The 18505-nt window shown below is 28.5% G+C and overlaps 2 protein-coding genes and 1 long non-coding RNA gene across 4 annotated transcripts in view; 2 read left to right on the top strand and 1 right to left on the bottom strand.

The window, feature by feature from the left end:
* Positions 1-198: 198 nt before the first annotated feature.
* LOC136978104 (tudor domain-containing protein 5-like) lies at positions 199-3057 on the top strand. Its single transcript, XM_067273757.1, has one exon. It carries the CDS (start codon positions 213-215, stop codon positions 2847-2849), a length of 2637 nt encoding a protein of 878 aa, XP_067129858.1. The 5' UTR covers positions 199-212; the 3' UTR covers positions 2850-3057.
* A 1662-nt stretch (positions 3058-4719) lies between these two features.
* LOC136978114 (uncharacterized) lies at positions 4720-15276 on the top strand. 2 transcript variants are annotated; one of them, XR_010881173.1, is made up of 4 exons: positions 4720-4815; positions 13250-14673; positions 14786-15039; positions 15107-15276. It is a non-coding gene; the product is annotated as an uncharacterized lncRNA (long non-coding RNA). The 2 variants fall into 2 exon arrangements; XR_010881172.1 differs by having other exon boundaries at positions 13250-15039.
* Positions 15277-15854: 578 nt separating this feature from the next.
* The window catches only part of SCaMC (Short Calcium-binding Mitochondrial Carrier), a 102061-nt gene continuing 99410 nt past the window's right edge, over positions 15855-18505 (bottom strand). The window contains exon 10 of the mRNA XM_067273770.1: positions 15855-17766. Within this exon, the coding sequence (XP_067129871.1) occupies positions 17591-17766 (176 nt within the window). The 3' untranslated portion in view covers positions 15855-17590. The remainder of the gene's footprint in view (positions 17767-18505) is intronic.

Genomic DNA, 18505 nt, shown 5'->3' with positions numbered 1-18505 from the left:
TACTTAATTACATAAAATTAATATAAACAATTAAAATAGTCACCATTTATAATAATTATTAATTCCGATTAATTATATAAAAGAAGTCAATTATAGTAAATCATTGGTTATTTTTTGGCTATTTATTTTCTCTTTTTATGTGATAGCGTTTCATTTCAAAATCGCAATTTGGATATTCGTCTGGTATCAATCTTTAACTGAAATTCGAAAAAATGGAAGAAAACCAAAGTTTGACGGAAATAAAACAAATTATTCGTTCTCTCATCATTTCTAATTCTTTAAAATTAACTCTTCGGCAATTAAAGAAGGATTATAGAAATTTGAATGGAAGAAACATACCATTCAAAGATTTCGGATACAAGAATCTTGTCGATTTCCTGCAGACCATGAGTGACGTGGTAGTCCTTGATTGGTCGCCTTCGCTCAATGACTTTCAACTGACAGCTGTTTCTGTCGAATCGACTAAGCACATAGAAAATATGATTAAGAAGCAAAAGACGAAGAAAAGTGCGATCCCTCCGAGTAGATACGAATTTACAGGTAATCGTTTAATTAGACCAAAAGTCACGGGACGTTGGAGAAGTCAAAGGTCAATTCGGAATACATTACGAAAGGAAATTTCTTGTTTTATCCCTTTAGAAATCAAAGATAAAATAAAGAAACTGTTAAGTTCTTTTGAAAATGGTTTATGTTTAGCGAATTTCCTTGAAGTTTATGAAACATACTTTCAACAAGAATTTCCTTTAAACCGGTTAGGATTTTATTCGGTGAAGGATTGTCTGATGAGTATTCCACATATTGTTAAGTTAGAAGGTGAAGGTGTTAACGAAATTGTGCGAATTAATTCGCATAGATCCTTTACAAATAGAAGATGCAACGAATATACAAATGTTAAAGAAAATTTGTATAATATTCCAAAAGATAAAGACTATAGAAATAATAAAAATATGGAAATAGATGACGGCAAAAGGATATCAACGAAAGGTTTTTGTGCCGACAAGGAGGGAAAATTTATAAATAAATCAACATTTCTTCGAGAAAATAGATTTTCTAATAAGACATTTCCAAGCCGTTCGATTGAAAAGAACAGTAATTTAAAAGATGATAAAACTGTTTCAAAAGTTTTAAACCAGAACAAAGATAAAAGGAATAGCAAAGTCTTACAAAATAATTTGGAAAACAATAATTGTGAAGCATCAAACGAGTTCAATTCTAATATTTATTCTGGTTCACATCTTAACAATTTACTTCAAAACCAAGTTCTTCAATTGCTGACTTTTTTAAAGAAAGTTTCTATGAAAAATTTTGAAGAAATGTTTAAAATCAAGTACAAAATGGAGCTTCCGTGGGATGCTTTAGGTTACGACAATATTGAATCCTGTTTATTTGATTTAACAGATGTTGAATTTTCATTCGAAGACTGCACTCTTTTTATTTCTCTCTATTTAGAAGAATGCAATTTTTACTCAAAAGTTAATTTACTTTATATCAGAAATTTAGAAATGGCAATGATTAATGCCATTCCATCTGATTCAGTAATGCCTGGTGAGATGTATACTATGCAGAAACTTCCACAGGTTTTAACACATTACATACAGGTTTATATATCTGGTATGGAAGATCCTGGTAAATTTTGGATTCAATTAATAGGAAAAGAAACAACCGATGCTTTAGACACACTCACAAAAAATCTTCAGATGGTGTATGAAAGTAAAGAAAGTGAAAAATATCAGATTCCAGATCATTTTCTTGAAGTAAACAACGTATGCGCTGCTCTATGGCCTTACAATAATCGTTGGCATCGAGGGATCATAATGAAAATTCTTTCTAAAAATTATATTGAGATTTTCTATGCGGATTATGGAACTAAACACACCATACCAAGACAATTTCTTAGAATTTTAAAGAAAGAATTCTTTACTCTACCATTTCAGGCAATTGAGACAAGATTGTCTAATGTGCGACCAATTAATAAAATTGAATGGTGTGAAAGATCAAAACTGAGATTTATGCAGTTGTGTCTTGATAAATTATTACAAGCTTTGGTAACAAATACTAGTTTCAAGAATAGAATATCTGTTTACTTACGAGTCGTTTCAGATAATGATGATATTCATATAAATGAAGTCATGGTTAATGAAAATCTCGCTGCTCAGGTCTCTGATCCAATAGATGTAAACTTTATATCTGGTTTCTCTAAGAGACAGCTTTGCACAATTTTGGGTAATGAAAATAAGGAACATTCTGAAGACATATTTCAAGAAGAAGAAGGATTTTATCATCATTTGTGTAAAGCAGCCGGAAATGATAACTTTAGAATTATCAAAATTTTGCTGACAGAAAACTATAAAATTCACTTAATTGAAGTTCACAATGAACTTTTTGTAACCGTTGGAGACATCGCTTCCTTGTTTCATAAATCGGAAGATTTAGAAAAAATGCTTTCTAAAAAACAAACATTTATACCTCATATTGTTCTAGAAAAATATGGCTACGAGAGATTGTTTATTGAATTAAACAAACACAAAGTGAAAGGAATTCAAGAAACATCCACTCGTCTCGTATTATATTCTTTTGAAAATGTCAATATGATCTTGATTTGTCTGGAACACCCTAATGAACAATTAAAGTATAACATTCGAATGGAAATACAACTATATTATGAAAATATTAATTCAAGATTCGACTTAGAGCTTCTCGTTGTTTTTTATAGTATAAAAAGACAGGAACTTATCAAAAAATTCCTAGAAGATAAAATAATTGCCGATGATGTCGATGAAATGGAACGTATTCATACTATACTTGAGTCACTCATATTTAAGAAATACGTGAAAAATTGGATAAAATAAAAAGAATTCGAAATTATACAATGTTTGAATTCAAATTGGAATATGATTTTCGAAGTGATGTAAACAATACTCATGTCTAAGAAAAACTTATTTTGCTTTGTTTTTAATAATTCTGTAGAATTTAATACGATCTGTTCAATTTTTTTTTATTTATGTAAATAATAAGATACTTTAGCGTGGAATTTACTAAAATAATATATTTATAAAGATAATGTACAAAACAGTTATTAAATTCTATATATTTACTTTTATGGACAGCTTGAATTGTGAAATATTAATGCTTTCAATTGGAAGAAATTAAAATAGAACTATTCTTATATGGTTGTAACGTTTAAGAATTTCAAGAAAAGAAAACAGTTATCAGTTGGTATTTAAACTATATGTCTGGTTAATATATAATTACCGTATTTATTTGAATAAAAACATTTAATTAAAATTAATTAGAAATCAAGCTAAGTGAAAATTTAATTCAGACATTTACCTGAAAATAATACTTCCAATTTCCTTTTTGTGATTATAAGTTTGAATAAGGAGATCCAAGTTAGTTACAAAATCTTCACTCAAAACTGTTGAATTTTCATCATATTGTTTAAAATACAGTAAATAATTATAATTGTCTTAACTTAAATTGCTGCAGTTTGCAGAAGAATGTTTCATTAGGAAGTTTTGAAATAAAATGGCTCAAATATATTGAAATGCATCTTTTCTGTTAAATTAACTTCTTTAATGGGAATTAAGTCAAATAAAGCGTTAATTAAACAAATTCACTTTAAATAGATATTCATTCTAAAATAGGCCCACCAGTGGTTAAGCGTTTCCGTTTCCTGAACACTGGGATATTCGGTCGTGGGTTCACGCCTGGTCAGGATAAGATGGCCAAGTGGAGTTTTCCGGGTTTTCTCCACGTCTGTAACGCCTGAATAGCGGCCAGTTACCCGGAAGGAAGTTTTCAAAACTTAATAAAACAAACAAATTATTATAAAATAGAATTGTGAAAGTCAAAATTGTAATTTAACCATTTATAATTGTTTATATCTACTCATTAAAAAATATATTATTGTTAAAATAATATTATCAATGAGAAACTATTTAATATTGTCTCCTAATAGAATAATTATTTTACACAGCTTGCTTTGTAATGAAGATAGCGACTTTGCACATGAGTACTGTAAAATAGTCAATACTAAAATCGTAGAGTAAAATTACTCCTTTTATATGTAGTACTCTGGTATACATAAAAGGAGTAATTACCATTCCCTCGTAACTTGTGATGCATAAGCTGCAAGCATGACGACGGCCCGATAGTCAAGCAATTAATTAAGGTGCAGCCTAACGCTCTGGGCATCCGGGATCAAAGCCGGATGGGTCGAAAAACTCACGAATTTTTCGAGTGTTATGTCGGGTCTTGTTTCTTATCACCCAATCGCCCCATCATGAGCTTGGCTAAACCCATGATAAGCTTGCTAAAATGACTCTGAAAACTCCACAAGAAAAAAAGTTGGTACTAAAAACTATCGATTAGACCGGATGATCTAGCGCTCTGGGGGATCCGGGTTCGAATCCAAACGGGTCGGAAAATCCCCAGGAATTTATCGGGGTGGTCCGTCCGGATATATTGGGCCCTGTCCCTCATCACCCAATTGCCCCATTGTGGACCTGGTCAAACTCATAATGGTTTGATAAGAGGCCCTCTTAGTGCCCACAGGGCGGAAAGAGTTTTAAAAAAGTATATATATAAACTATTGATTCCGATCTACATATATTATCGTAAATTGCAATATTATCAATTTTTAAAGTTATTTACAATAATTTTGAGTTCAATTATCGACAAATAAATTTAGAAATAATAATTACGAATTTATTACCGCATTTGTCGCTGCAATCGAGTTATTGATTATAGGAAGTGAAAGAGAGGTTACTTATTTTAAAATTCATAAACATCTCTATTATCTCGACGTGGATCATGGTAAATATATAGAGTTTGTATTCCATAAAACTATACCTCTAAGTTAATGATAAAGTGTTATTAAAATACATGATAAACATAGTTTTGTTTGTAATTAGACATCGTAATAACAGATAAGACACATTTTCTAGTAATAAGTACACGTTCTTTTGTTAGATTTTTATGTATTTTTCACATATTTATAAAAACATTTTGTAATTTTAAATACAAATAATACGCAATTGAATTAGTTTTAATTCGAATTCGATATTATCACTTGACGTGCATGTCCTTCGTCACTTGTTCATTATAATAAGTTATGTCATTAATCATATTTAAATAATTTGAAATATAAAATTTGACGAAAACAATACACACGAATCCAAAATTATAAACCAGGTGCGAGTCAACCAATTACATAGAGAAAGTAATATTAAATATTTTCCTCGGGTGTACTATAGATTACCCCCTATGGAATTTCAGGACTTTGATTATATATTGGAACTCAGGGGACCGAGACGAGTTCAACAGTACCCTATTTTTGGACCGGAGACGAAAAATAAAAAAGTTATACTTTTTCACTTACCATACTTTTTTAATGCTCTCACGAAGACGGCACCATAGTTGCTATCTTGCGGTACTGCCATCTTGCAGTAAAGTCTGCAAACCATGACGTCGGACTACGGTTCAATACATCCAATAGTTGCTATCTTGCGGTACTGCCATCTTGTGGTAAAGTCTGCAAACCACGACGTCGGACTATGGTCATCTCCAGTAGGGTTAAACACGCGATTCGAAAGCAGAGAGAGCGACGCGACTTCCGATCATCGCGCGATTGCCATTTCGGTTAATGTTACTTATGGCAGCGAACGTGGTGGCCGTTCCGACTGTTCGTGCTCTCGACTGACCTCCCGGAGGAAAGCCGCCAGCAGGCTGCCATGTGCTAAACGTCACTAGTTATTGATTCACGGTAGTTATTGAACAAAGTAAAAAAAAGGGGGAAACGTCTACTAAAGGCAATTTTAACAGCAAGCGACGCAACTCCCAATTGCGATAGCGAGGCTGATTTAGTGGTGAAAGCGACGCGACTCCCCATCATCGTGCGATTGCCGGAAAAAAAAGTATGATAACTTTTTTATTTTTCGTCTCCGGTCCAAAAGTAGGGTATTGTTGAACTTGTCTCGGTCCCCTCAGTTCAGATATATACTCAAAGTCCCGAAATTCCATAGATAGTAATCTATAGTATCCCCTTTTCCTCAAATTAACAAGTTTGATTATTTAATTTCTTGGATATGAGGAAATTGAATGGTGTTTATTTATTCTATCTAAATGAGCAATACACATTATCATCTTTTAAATAAAAGTTATGTTATGATTCCTTGTTTAACATACAGTTTATAATATCTGTGTGCATTTTAACTTCTTATGAGAGATTTCATAATCTGTTTTCTTTAGTGTAAAATGTGATTATTTTAAACTGGGAAACATTGATATATTATATTCTTGTTTTTGTGATAGTTTACACAATGATCAAAACAAGATTTGATTCTCATAAATAACATATTCTAAATTACAACACACCACACCACACCAGGAAATACTTAATGACATGCACAGAACCAATAACTGGTTATTGGTTCTGTGTGCGTCAATAATGTATTTTATCTATTTCCCACACAAGCTTAAATATTCCAAACAAACAGTTTAAACCAGGGGTCGGCAAACTTTTTTGATTATCGACCTCCTACAACTTTTCGCCTCGACCCCTACCAAAAAGTTTGTGTTACAAGCAAAAAAAAAGCTCCTACTATTTTAATATATATTTTTTAATTTTACATTTATTGTATATCTGTTAATAATAATTTTTGTAACTGACAATCAATGAGACGGATAAGCTTGATGATCCTTAGCAAGATTAGCAATATTTGGTTCAAATTTTGTAAGTTATAGTCTTTTCGTCGACCCCCAAATACTGTTTTATCGAGCACTTTGGTGACCCCTGGTTTAAACATATAAATTTAAAATATAGAATACAAAAATGTAAAATTAAATAAATAAATAAATAAAATAAAACAAAGATAGTAACCTAAATAAATAAATAATAATACTAACATAATATAACATCAAGTTAATATTAACTTATACTAAAATGATACAAAAACATTTAGTGTAAAAATATCATTAAAATCCAATGACCATTTTGACAGAATCATTATTTATCATAATATTAACAAGACCTTTGATGTTATAATAAGTTGTAAGTTAATTTATTTCGGGTAAGAATACAAAAATTTTAAAGTTGTTATATTTATCATTTTTTGTAAAAATATAACTAATAAACTAACATTGTAAGTCCAAAATGGGCATATATTGGTAACAGTCATGTGCAGGAACAGCAGTTTTAATTAATTTAAAATTTGTTATATAGAAGACTCTGTTTATTGTAATCATGGATATTGTTATCAGTTTGCTAATGTTATAGTTAGCATATTCCAAAAGATGAAAGTTAAAATACACTTATAAATTCCGATTATCATAAACAAACTAGTTATTATCATTAGGCTTTATTTTTGTACTTTGTCTCAACATGTGGCTTGTAATGTGCAATCATTATCAATCTTAAGTAGCAGTTAAATGTTAAACAATACTAATTTTATGTTTAATTAATTAATTAAACAATCACTTTATTCACTGAAAAGATCAACACCAGAACAAATGATAGATGAACTATGGATATACAAATATTTGAAAATTGGAAAATGTTTCAACATAATATTCAAATTATAAAATTCAAAATGGTTAATATAAATAAAGACAAATAAAAATCATAAATACATAAAATTAAATATGACACAGGATAAAACACTAAATGCACCAAATTAATTACTAATTATAACTGTAGCATGTAAAAAAAGACCTAAATATTTTTAAGATGGTGAATACTTCCAGTTATATATGAATTTCCATGCTGTGAATAGCAATTCTGTGTCTTTTGCATTCAGGCAGAGTCATTTAGCTTCTGCTTATAAATTTTAATTTTTTTTTGTAGTTGCTGCATATATTACTCTAGCATTATTCTGTAAGATCTTTGTATTCTCAGCATCAGTGTAATAGGCTAGCACTATATTATTTTGACAGTTATAGGCATTTACTGATGTTTGTGCAAAATTTCTAGTGGTATATCCTACATATGCCATGCCATTATTTTCAGCTGGTATAATATAAAGTTTAGTGCTGTGTTCATCTGGAATTTTGTCCTTGTCATTTCTTAACTATCTGTAGACCATAGAATTTCAATTTATACACTACTATAGAGTCACAAGATGTAACTAATTTTCATGTTGTGAAGCCATCCTGACCAACTAATGTATTTCATAGGACAGATTTGTTTGATTTGGATGATTTCCTTATAATATAGAGATTGAGCAGCAAAATAGGTGACTTTGTTAAAGCCATAACCCCTTTAGTTACAAGTTGGAGTTGCAAATTTACTGACTTTTTTATTAACAATAAAATGGTAAATTTTCAAAACATTACTGGTTTACCAGTAAACTACCTGTAATTTTTAAATTGCAGGTGATTTAGCTCATTAAGATTTCAAATACAAAAATTAGTACACTGATGATTGTTTACTTGCCATCTCATTATTTAGTCATCAACTAAACAATCTTTAATGCTCCATGAATTGAATTCTCTTTTTTACTTTTAAAAGCAATAGTTTTGTCACCTGAAAAATGGAGCAAGTAATTTTAGTTGCTGTGATTAAAATGTGGCACTATACTCACATTGAAATAAACATATTCCATTTTGTCAAATAAAGTTATTATTGTGCCCTAGGTGTTACTGGTTAAAAACAAATTGTCAAAATGTCCAGCATGGTGTTGTAATATGATACTTTTAAAATTGTGAAGAACTGTAAAGTAATAAGTTTTTGGTGTTTCATCTACAAGTGTAAAATAATAGATGTCATCCTGATATATATTTATACTCAGAAGGGTTTTTAATAGAGAGATGTTTGCATATTGAACTGGATAAGAACCTCTAAGAAAAGATCCATGCTTCTAATGCTTTCATCAGACTGTTGTTGAATCCCAAAGGTGTGAAAGGGGTGAAGATGTGAAGACACTTGTAGAAGAAATACTAAAAATAAATAAAAGTGTAATAATAAATTTCATTTGGCATATACAGGAAATCTTTAGTTCAAAATTCAGGGGATGAAATATTTGTGATTTAAATTATTCAAGATTTACATATTTCTGTATAATATGGCAAATGCCATGTAACTGTTGTAATTTATTAAGCAAATGGAATATGGCTACTTATACAGAATGCTATTTTTGTTGGTTAATAAATAATAATATAAATAAACTGCAAAGAAATAACATGTGTATGATGAGAACCTCACAGGTCACAGATAGGATTTTTAAAAAGTAAAGCAGAATTCCTCAAAATGTAACCCAAATTATTTTTAAAGTGGCCCAAAAAATAGTAAGTCACCGAAATGCAATAGCCTAGAGAACTACAAATATCTTAATCTGCTACTTGTAGCCCAAAACCCAGCCGTATTTTGTGAAATAAAACAAAAAAGGGATAGTCCATATGTAAGATGACACTTGAAAATGTGTTACTGTAAAAGCAAAGTCATATTGACCAGATTAGAGTTGTTCTTGATCTATTGTTCTCTTATAGCATGTAAGTACTTTCAGCAAAACGTACAAGTTAACCTATGCATAGCATAGTTTTGACAGAATTTTCAAGATTTTTGGACAGAATTTGAAGTAGCCATATTTCAAACTAACCAAATTCCTTAACACACAAATCTTTATATCCCTGGTTGGGACAAAAGTACAGTTATGAACTAACAGGATTTTGAACTATCCAAGTTTGAATTAACAAGGATTCCTGAATTTATATAACAACATACACACCAACCCAATTTGATTATTAATGTCAAGTAAACTGCCTTATTATTAATTGGTCAATAACAAATCTAATTTAATTAGATGTAAAGCAATTTGGTTGTAGATAGGCAGTTAAATTTATCGTTAAATGGCAGGCTAATATCATATTTACTCGCATATAGGACAAGGTGTGACTTTAAAGATCAAAATAAAGAAAATTAGATTTATTAATACAATTCTAATTTTATTTCATTTAATCACAAGTAAAATATCAAATGAATGCAAATGCACACATTCTCCTGCAAAAATTACTGGCATTTTAAACTTTAAGGAAAAATCTTGTAAAACCAACAACATAATTTGTTCACGTAAAGCTGGACAATCGGGAACCTTTTTTGCCAATTCTTAACAGTCGAATCACTTATGAGTTTCTCCAAATTCTGATTTCCTAATATCATCTGTTTTCATGTGGGACTGGATTAAAACCTATATCAGACTCCCATGGGATTTTGGAATTTCAATTTGGAATCCAATTCAAAAGCTTTGCTGTTCCTATTGCTATTCATCTTTACTCCTGACAATATACAAGAATGATTCAAATGACCCAGATAAAATACCTTTGTTTTTAAACACAAGAGGGTGAGCATCCAGTAAAAAATGTGAATACATGGTTCACAAAAATTATTGTAAAAATGCAAAGAATCTTTTGCTTGCACATATAGGACGATCTAGAAATTTGAAGCTGTGATAAATGAATAAAAACCTTGTCTTATATGTGAGTAAATAGAGTAATTGGAAATAAACTTTAATTTAAATTTAGAATATTCTGTTAGGAAAGATTAAACCAAAGTGGGACTTGAACCTGCAACTCCTGCTTACTGTGCAGATTTTGTCAGTTACACTACTCACAACCCCATCTGGTTTTGATTCCAGAACAATTAATTACTAAACTACTGGTCATTTACAGTGCAAACTAGTTTTATTTTTATCCCACTGACACATGTGAATTTCTTGATATTAGAGAACATTTGTTTTTGCATTAAATTTAACAAACATTTTTCTTTTTGAATCTGAAGCCGAAGAGGTTCTGGGTTTGGAACAAAAATGCTTATTGACTTCTAGAAATAAGCATTGGTAATAAAATTTTATCTTTCAATCAATCCTTGCACAATGTTAGTCATGCATTGTATCATTTTCAGAATGATTAGAGCATATGTACAATACATAAGTCAGAAGCATATAACAGCATCATGGCATAATGCACTGGTAAAAAATGCACATTAATGTCTGCAATGTTCAGATTGCATATAATGTATTGAATTTTAAAAAAGTCCAGTAATCCAGCACCATACTGGTTCCATAGATGTCATTTTACTGTAGTTTCTTTGGAAACAACAAACCACTTCTGTTCATTCTTATCTCCATCTTTCTATTCCTGGAAAGTTTCTCTTTTGAGGTTCCTCAGTACATTTTTTACAACTCTGATGTTTTAAGCCATTAGGGAAAGAAAAACAAATTTAAAGTATAATTCTTAAACATAAACATAGAAAATAAAAAAACATTTTAACAGATCTGGTGAATCTGTTTTGTTTTCATGAAATATCATGCAAAATATTATAACATAATTATTGAATTTCATTTATATTGGGATCAACAATTATGGTATTAGTTATTTAAAATATAAATAATGAAGCAAGTTGCAACAAATCTTATTGTGCCCAAGATGTATCAAATTAAAACTGCTAGGTGATTATGAGGCAGTATTAAGGCACATTTCAAAAACATTGGTATTTATTTTCATAACATATTTGTGTCAAATTACACATCACAATTAAACAATTGTAAAAAACATTTTTTTTAATAAAAAAGTAATAAATTTGTAGTGTAAGTAGTGGTGAGATTGTTTCTAAAATTGCTTAAATTCTTATGAAGTTATTAGTAATGTGACTACTTTTACAATATGCAAGTTTAAAATATCCAAGTTTTTGAATTAAAACTAATTTTTTTCATTAATTTGTCATAAGATTTAAAGTTTGAGTAATTCAAGGTAACAAAAGTTCCCTTAAAATAAGATTTATAATCTGAATAATTTCAAGGAAACTATTAGTTACCTCTTGTTTTCTATTGTTTAATTTTTGTAATGTATCTTTAATATTAGCTATTGAATTGAGAACTTACATTAAGTAATCTAGAAATTTTTAGATATTTACTGCAAATAATATTGCTCAAGAGTATTAAGCAGAATCAATTAATTAAGTTAAGCAGGAAAAGATTGAAAATAGCATATAAATAAAATGGTTTTTGTGTTGAGATGTTACAAAGTAAAATGCAAATATTTGAAAATAACTTATAAAAAGCTTTTAGTAAATTAATTTGAATTCAAATAAAAAATAATAATAAATGAATCAAATTGCTATAATATAAAAAACAAATTTTTAAGCTAAGTATTTCTACTGTTTTATGAAAGAAATTACAATAAACAAATGTCAATCATATTGTTACAGAGGCAATGCAGTCTCTTTAATATCAATAGATTAATATCATATGATGTGATAAGTGTTTATGTATCCATTAAAGCAACTCTTTCAATATAAATTTTAAACAATTTAACATGTATGGCATCCTCGATTTGGGACTTTGTTAACTTCAAAGATTTTGCAATTACCAAGGTAGTAAATCAAGTACAGGTATCCCTTAGATACTGTATTCGATTAACACGATTAAGTTAGGTAAAGACAACCGATAAAGCTGCATTAATTAAAACTTCTGTCGCATATATAAAGGAATTGCTGCAATGAATTTCGTGCATTAATCAAACCCTGCATTAAGCATGGGATACTGTACCAATATACATTACCATTTTCAAGTATTTATGCATCCAATATTTATTTTAAACAGGTTAGTAATATCTTCATATTATGTATAAAAATTGCATATGTATAAATAGTTACAGCTTGTTCTAAAGATTTGGAACTAATGATTTACAAACTAAATGAAGATCACAAAGGTGGAAATTATCAATGAATATTGATAAGATGAAATTTTTACATGTAGAAATTTCTATTTTATTCTGATTGGAAATAGAAAACTGCCTGCATGGGATTTAAATACAGTATGAAAATCAAATAGCTCAGTGTAAGAAAATACTAGATGTATTTAATAGAATCTGGCCAAACATACTTAACATGAGCTTTTGGACATTCACTTTTCAACTTTCCATTATATACGTATCCCATTAATCTATTACATACATATTCCATAATTATTCAAGGCTTCCCACTTCCATATTCTTGTACTAACAGATGAATGAGACTTTCGTAAATACATTAAAAAAGGCTTTAATAATTGTTTATTAGAAAGATAAGCATTCTTAGCTTAATTCAATAACAATGTTTAGGTTAAAATTTTAGAATATGATTAAATTGGCTGATTTGCATATCTTTCTCCACAATTTGTTTTGACTTTTAGTTTACTAATTTAAAGCAAATACCCTTAAACATTTTATTCTAAAATTTATACTTTCAATAATTTTAATAATAGTTCTTTATTTATAGGGTTCTGCATCATTGTACAGTATGAAAACCAGTTGTCACCCAAGTAGGATGTTCATATTGATGTAAATTTAAATGCAAAATGTAAAGTACCAAAAGTTTCCAAGAAATCTGGAATCCATTTTCTCACTATGAGTGAAAATAAACATGTTCTATCCAAGAAGAATTATTTAAATGATTCTTTCAGAACTAAGATGAAATGTGGAGAAAAACAATTATTTTTCATAGTAATAGATTTAAAACCATAAATTGGAATGATGTCTTTCATTCCAAATAATAATCTTAAATATAAAATGTTTCAACTTTTTTTAAACATATATTTTTCTTTTAAGATTCTCATTCCACTACAAAAATAATGGTGATGAAATGTTTTATTTGGATTACGAATAATTAATGTTGATACAAATGTTCATAAAATGAAATAAAAATTTACACAACGCTGAATTTTTGATTTATTTGAAATATATTTCTGTTTATATCTGATATTAGCAAGTACAAAAACATCTAAAGTAGTAATAAATATTACAAATTATTTGGTGAACAGTGATGATAGCCATATATAAACAAATGTATGCTACTATATTTTAAATAGGAATACAATGGAAGAAAGAATGCTGTTTTTAAAACTATAAACCTCAATATAATAATAATTTATTTTTATCTAAACTATTCAAAATATTTTAATTCACAATAAACTTTAGAAATAATTTTAATAATAATATTTGTTATATAATAACTAGTCTGTCTTTAATTAATTGTTAAAATGGACACAGGAATGAAATATTTGATAAATTCAATTTTTCAATTTCTGACATAGAAATGTCTTAACAAGTTGTTGAGTCAAACAGCTACATAAGCAATAAAACTAATAAATGATTGCTAATGGATAGTTTATCCATTAACAATCAAATTTTTCCTTGCAAAACATTACATCACTTCTAGTTTAATTAACTAATCTGTACTTATGCAAAAGTATCTTATGCTTGTCTGTTTTAACAATTATGCTGAAATTTTTTTTACCAATTCCTCATATATATTTATAATAAATTGGCTTATTACATATGATTTTTTAATACCATTTGTAAGCTTATTCACTAAGTTATGTATACTATATATAAATTTTTAATTTATATGTAAATAACATATACAAATATTCACAATCATGCACAAATGTTTTTAAATTAAAAAAATAAATTTAAATAAAAAAATCTGTCTATTAGTCCTTTTTTTTCCTATTAATATTTCCGAGCAAATTTGATTTTTGATACATTTTTTTAATGTCCAAAATAAACAGGTAAGTAATGCTTGTTCATCACAAAATATCTTTTATTAGAAAAGTGATAAATTTCTTTTTATTTCAGACAGAGACAATGGCGGCAGAAACAAATACTGAAGATTTCGTGGACGATTTTCAGATCATATTTTTTGTAAATTTTATTGTTAGGATTTAAGGGTTCTTAGAAAATACATTAGTAGTAATTTAATTAAGAGGGAAGTTTTATAATTTCTCTTTCAAATTTTTTTCCTCTACTTTTTTAGATACGGGTCTAAATGCATTAGGCAGCTCGTCAAATTTTTGGAATTACAACCAGACCACGTCCAATCCGGATTTTCAACAAAATCAAACTTTGGTTAAAAAATTTAAATGTACCTATTGTTCATATAGCACAAACAGCAGCGGAAACATCAATACTCACATCAGAACTCACACGGGCGAACGACCTTATAAGTGCCAGAGGTGCGGAAAAGGCTTTGCTCAGAAGAATAATTTATCCAGGCACATGCACATCCACGTAAGTAATCTATTATTTACGAGTAATTTTATGGAAGTCTTATTTAATCTCGTTTTTTAACACTCAGGAAAAAATTTCGTAGGAGTGAAAAGTTTTTTATGTTTGTTGTCAAAAAATTCACTGAGTTGCAGTCTTAAAGGAGTAAAAGATATTAATTTTTAGAAGAAAAGGATCTGTATTTGTCTAAAATATACTTTTTTGATTCTTAATAAAAATTTTATATTTATTTCACTACAATACATATTTATTTTTTTTATAGTAGTCTTTATTAGAAAATACAAAATAGAAGAGTTTTCAAAAACATACAGTTATTGCACTTCTCTCATTATATAAACTAAAATTTATATATTACAAATTTTCCTAGATGAAAGAACACACTATCAATGTTTATATACATATAAATGAAAAGTTTTAATAAAACATTATTTAATATATTATATAATACAAATCATTTTTTTTTAAGGCAACTACTGTAAAATTTTGTCAAATGTTTTCCTAAGCTTTGTATGTCTTAAGTAAGGTAAATTTGTCATTAAGATTGAATTCTTGAAGAAAATTTATCTTTTTTTTCAATTTCACAAGAAGCAAAAATATAACACTCAATATTTATAATTTGTATAAACTGCTTTATCTTGATATATCTTAAAAACACACCTGGAAATGTTTATGATCATGTTGTAAATGCAACAGACTATTATAAAGGTTAAGTGGTTATAAACATAATTCTTTAATATAATATTATTGACAAAGAATAACAATTTAGAAAACCAACTGATACAATTTTCTGCTGCACAATTCGTGTTTTTTAAGAATAATTTTGAATCTGAAATCTACACAAACACTTTTAGATAATGTAACAATTTGAAATTTAAGATACTTTTGAGAGAGAGCAAATACTTTTGAAAAATTTCAATTACAAACTGAAAAGATTCACATTGACTAACAATACATTTCTTTAAATTTTAATGTTTTCAGCTCATTTCACATAATACAGACTTCTGTATGTCTAAAATTATGCTTCACAATTCTAAATTAGATACAAAGAACGTTCATTGAATACTTCCCTTTTTCAACTAAACCCTTAATAAAGCTGCAAAACAGAAGGCACTTCGTATGCAGTTTTGTGTGTTAATGCAAATACACAAGGGTTTTAAGCAATGCTACTTAGACATCGATCATCTCTCTAATAAATGCAAATTACTTTTAATGTAACAAGATTTAAATAAATATGTTTTTAATTTATCAAATTTTTGTAATGATTAGAATTAAACAACCTGAACTACATAAGTTACGTTAAACCTTTCATGGATATAATTGTGTTCATGAGACAAACACAGGTATTTATTTCTGAATTGTTTTTCAACTGGATGATCATATTATGTAATATAACCTATGATAGTTAATACATGAATCATTAAATCACTAAATATGGCAGTAAAGATTCATATGTTTTTGTCGGTTAACAGTTCCAGAGATCAGAATAACAAGAACAGAATAATTATTAATAAAAAATTTCCAATTTACAAATACTAAGCGTCAAAATAATTCGAATCGGACCTTTCTTCTTTTTCTTAATGGGCAGAAAGTCATATCAAAATTATTTAAAATTAAAAACAACACAATTCTACCTGCATAAATTTATATCACATTCTTTAGTAATATAATTTACGGAACTATCCACCAAAAACATTGTCAATTTATAAAACAATCCATCTGTATGATGAGTAGTTAACAATAACAAATAATGAAAATTAAAAAGGGCAATTAAAAAAACTTGTATAAATAAAAATGTTTTATAAATACGTACCATTATTATAAAAATCAAATCCGACATTTTGTCAAAACAATTTTAAACACAATCAAAATATTTTCTAATCTTGACAAACTAACTAAAGCTGCTAATGTACAAACAGGATTTACAAATAAGTAAGCCTTCAAATATTTTCTCATCAGAAAGAACAATCAGTAATATTTACAATTATAAAAAAACATTTTATTGTAAGGAGGAGTTTACCTACAAGAATGTTTTATAACAGTAATCTAATTTGTAAGCAATAAACAGTAAGTATACACACTGAAGAATTTAATATCTAAATCAGGTAATGTATGTACAAGCAATACTCATCTAATAATAGCAAAAATATAACTATTGTTGCTGACAGAATTAGCACATCTCAAATGAATTGCTCTTGCTGAAGAAAGGCATTTTACTTATCTCCCCTTGTATATACTTTTATGTACAGTATATACATAATTCAATTTACATTATTTTACAAGAATTACAAAATAGTAACAACATGCTGGAATTCAATAATGTGAAAAAACAGATTAAAGGTATATTTATGTAAAATACTTTAATTTGAAAATAACTAGATCACAGGAAATTAAAAAACAAATGCTTTATTTAATGCCTAATCTTCAAAATTAACAGGAGTTTTTCATTCCCTCAACAAACCACCTCCTTTGATAAATTATTTTCAGTTCTGTTTTTTTATCCGACGGACTGATCGGATGATTTTATGCTAACACACGAGCATGTTTGCTGCATAGACTATGTCATTGATACTCCTAGAGCCCTTCTCGCATGCTCGTAAACAACATAACTGATGCTGACTGCTGGGGCTACTTTCATAAAATTAGGTGTGATGCCCCTATAGAGACCCATAAAACCTTCTCTTTGCACGATTGTTCTAAAAAGTGATAACATAGAATTTTCTTGCCTTTCCGCTGTAATACAAAAAAAATTTGCATCAATGATACAATGCTGTTATTCAAAAACGAACACTTATTCAATATAATTGAATGATTATATTAACATTGAACATAAACGTACTCAGCAAAAATATATACTCCAGTAACCACCACCTTATAAGTTGCTGAGGAAATTTTTAATTAAGAAAACTAACGTTTTCAATCTATTCCATAGATCATCTTCAGGTTTAAACTGACAAACAAAAATAATTCCATAGAATGGAACACAACATATTTAAATTCAAAAAAACCGACAACGGAGCAACTAATTAAAATTAGAAATAAAGCGCAAAAAATACACAAATGTAAACTAACAAATACATAACAATCCCAAAGTTAGTACACGCTAACATCATTTAACAGATAATAAAATATTAAGGTTTTCCAAATACGAAACACATCGCAAATCATGAACCATTTGTAAGTCTCTTAATTGCAAACTTCCAAGCTGACGGTAATCCCTCAGCATCCCTGGCGTTAATGCATCTATTGTCGAGTCTACTCTTATTTCTAATTTTATTAATTAGTTGCTCCGTTGTCGGTTTTTTTGAATTTAAATATGTTGTGTTCCATTCTATGGAATTATTTTTGTTCGTCAGTTTAAACCTGAAGATGATCTATGGAATAGATCGAAAACGTTAGTTTTCTTAATTAAAAATTCCCTCAGCAACTTATAAGGTGGTGGTTACTGGAGATTATATAATTTCAAATTTGT

Source organism: Centruroides vittatus, unplaced genomic scaffold, assembly GCF_030686945.1.
Source record: "Centruroides vittatus isolate TY-2023 unplaced genomic scaffold, ASM3068694v2 contig_488, whole genome shotgun sequence".
Classification (NCBI taxonomy): domain Eukaryota; kingdom Metazoa; phylum Arthropoda; class Arachnida; order Scorpiones; family Buthidae; genus Centruroides; species Centruroides vittatus.
The sequence above is the reverse complement of the archived record's forward strand: the minus strand, read 5'-3'. Positions and strand labels throughout refer to the sequence as shown.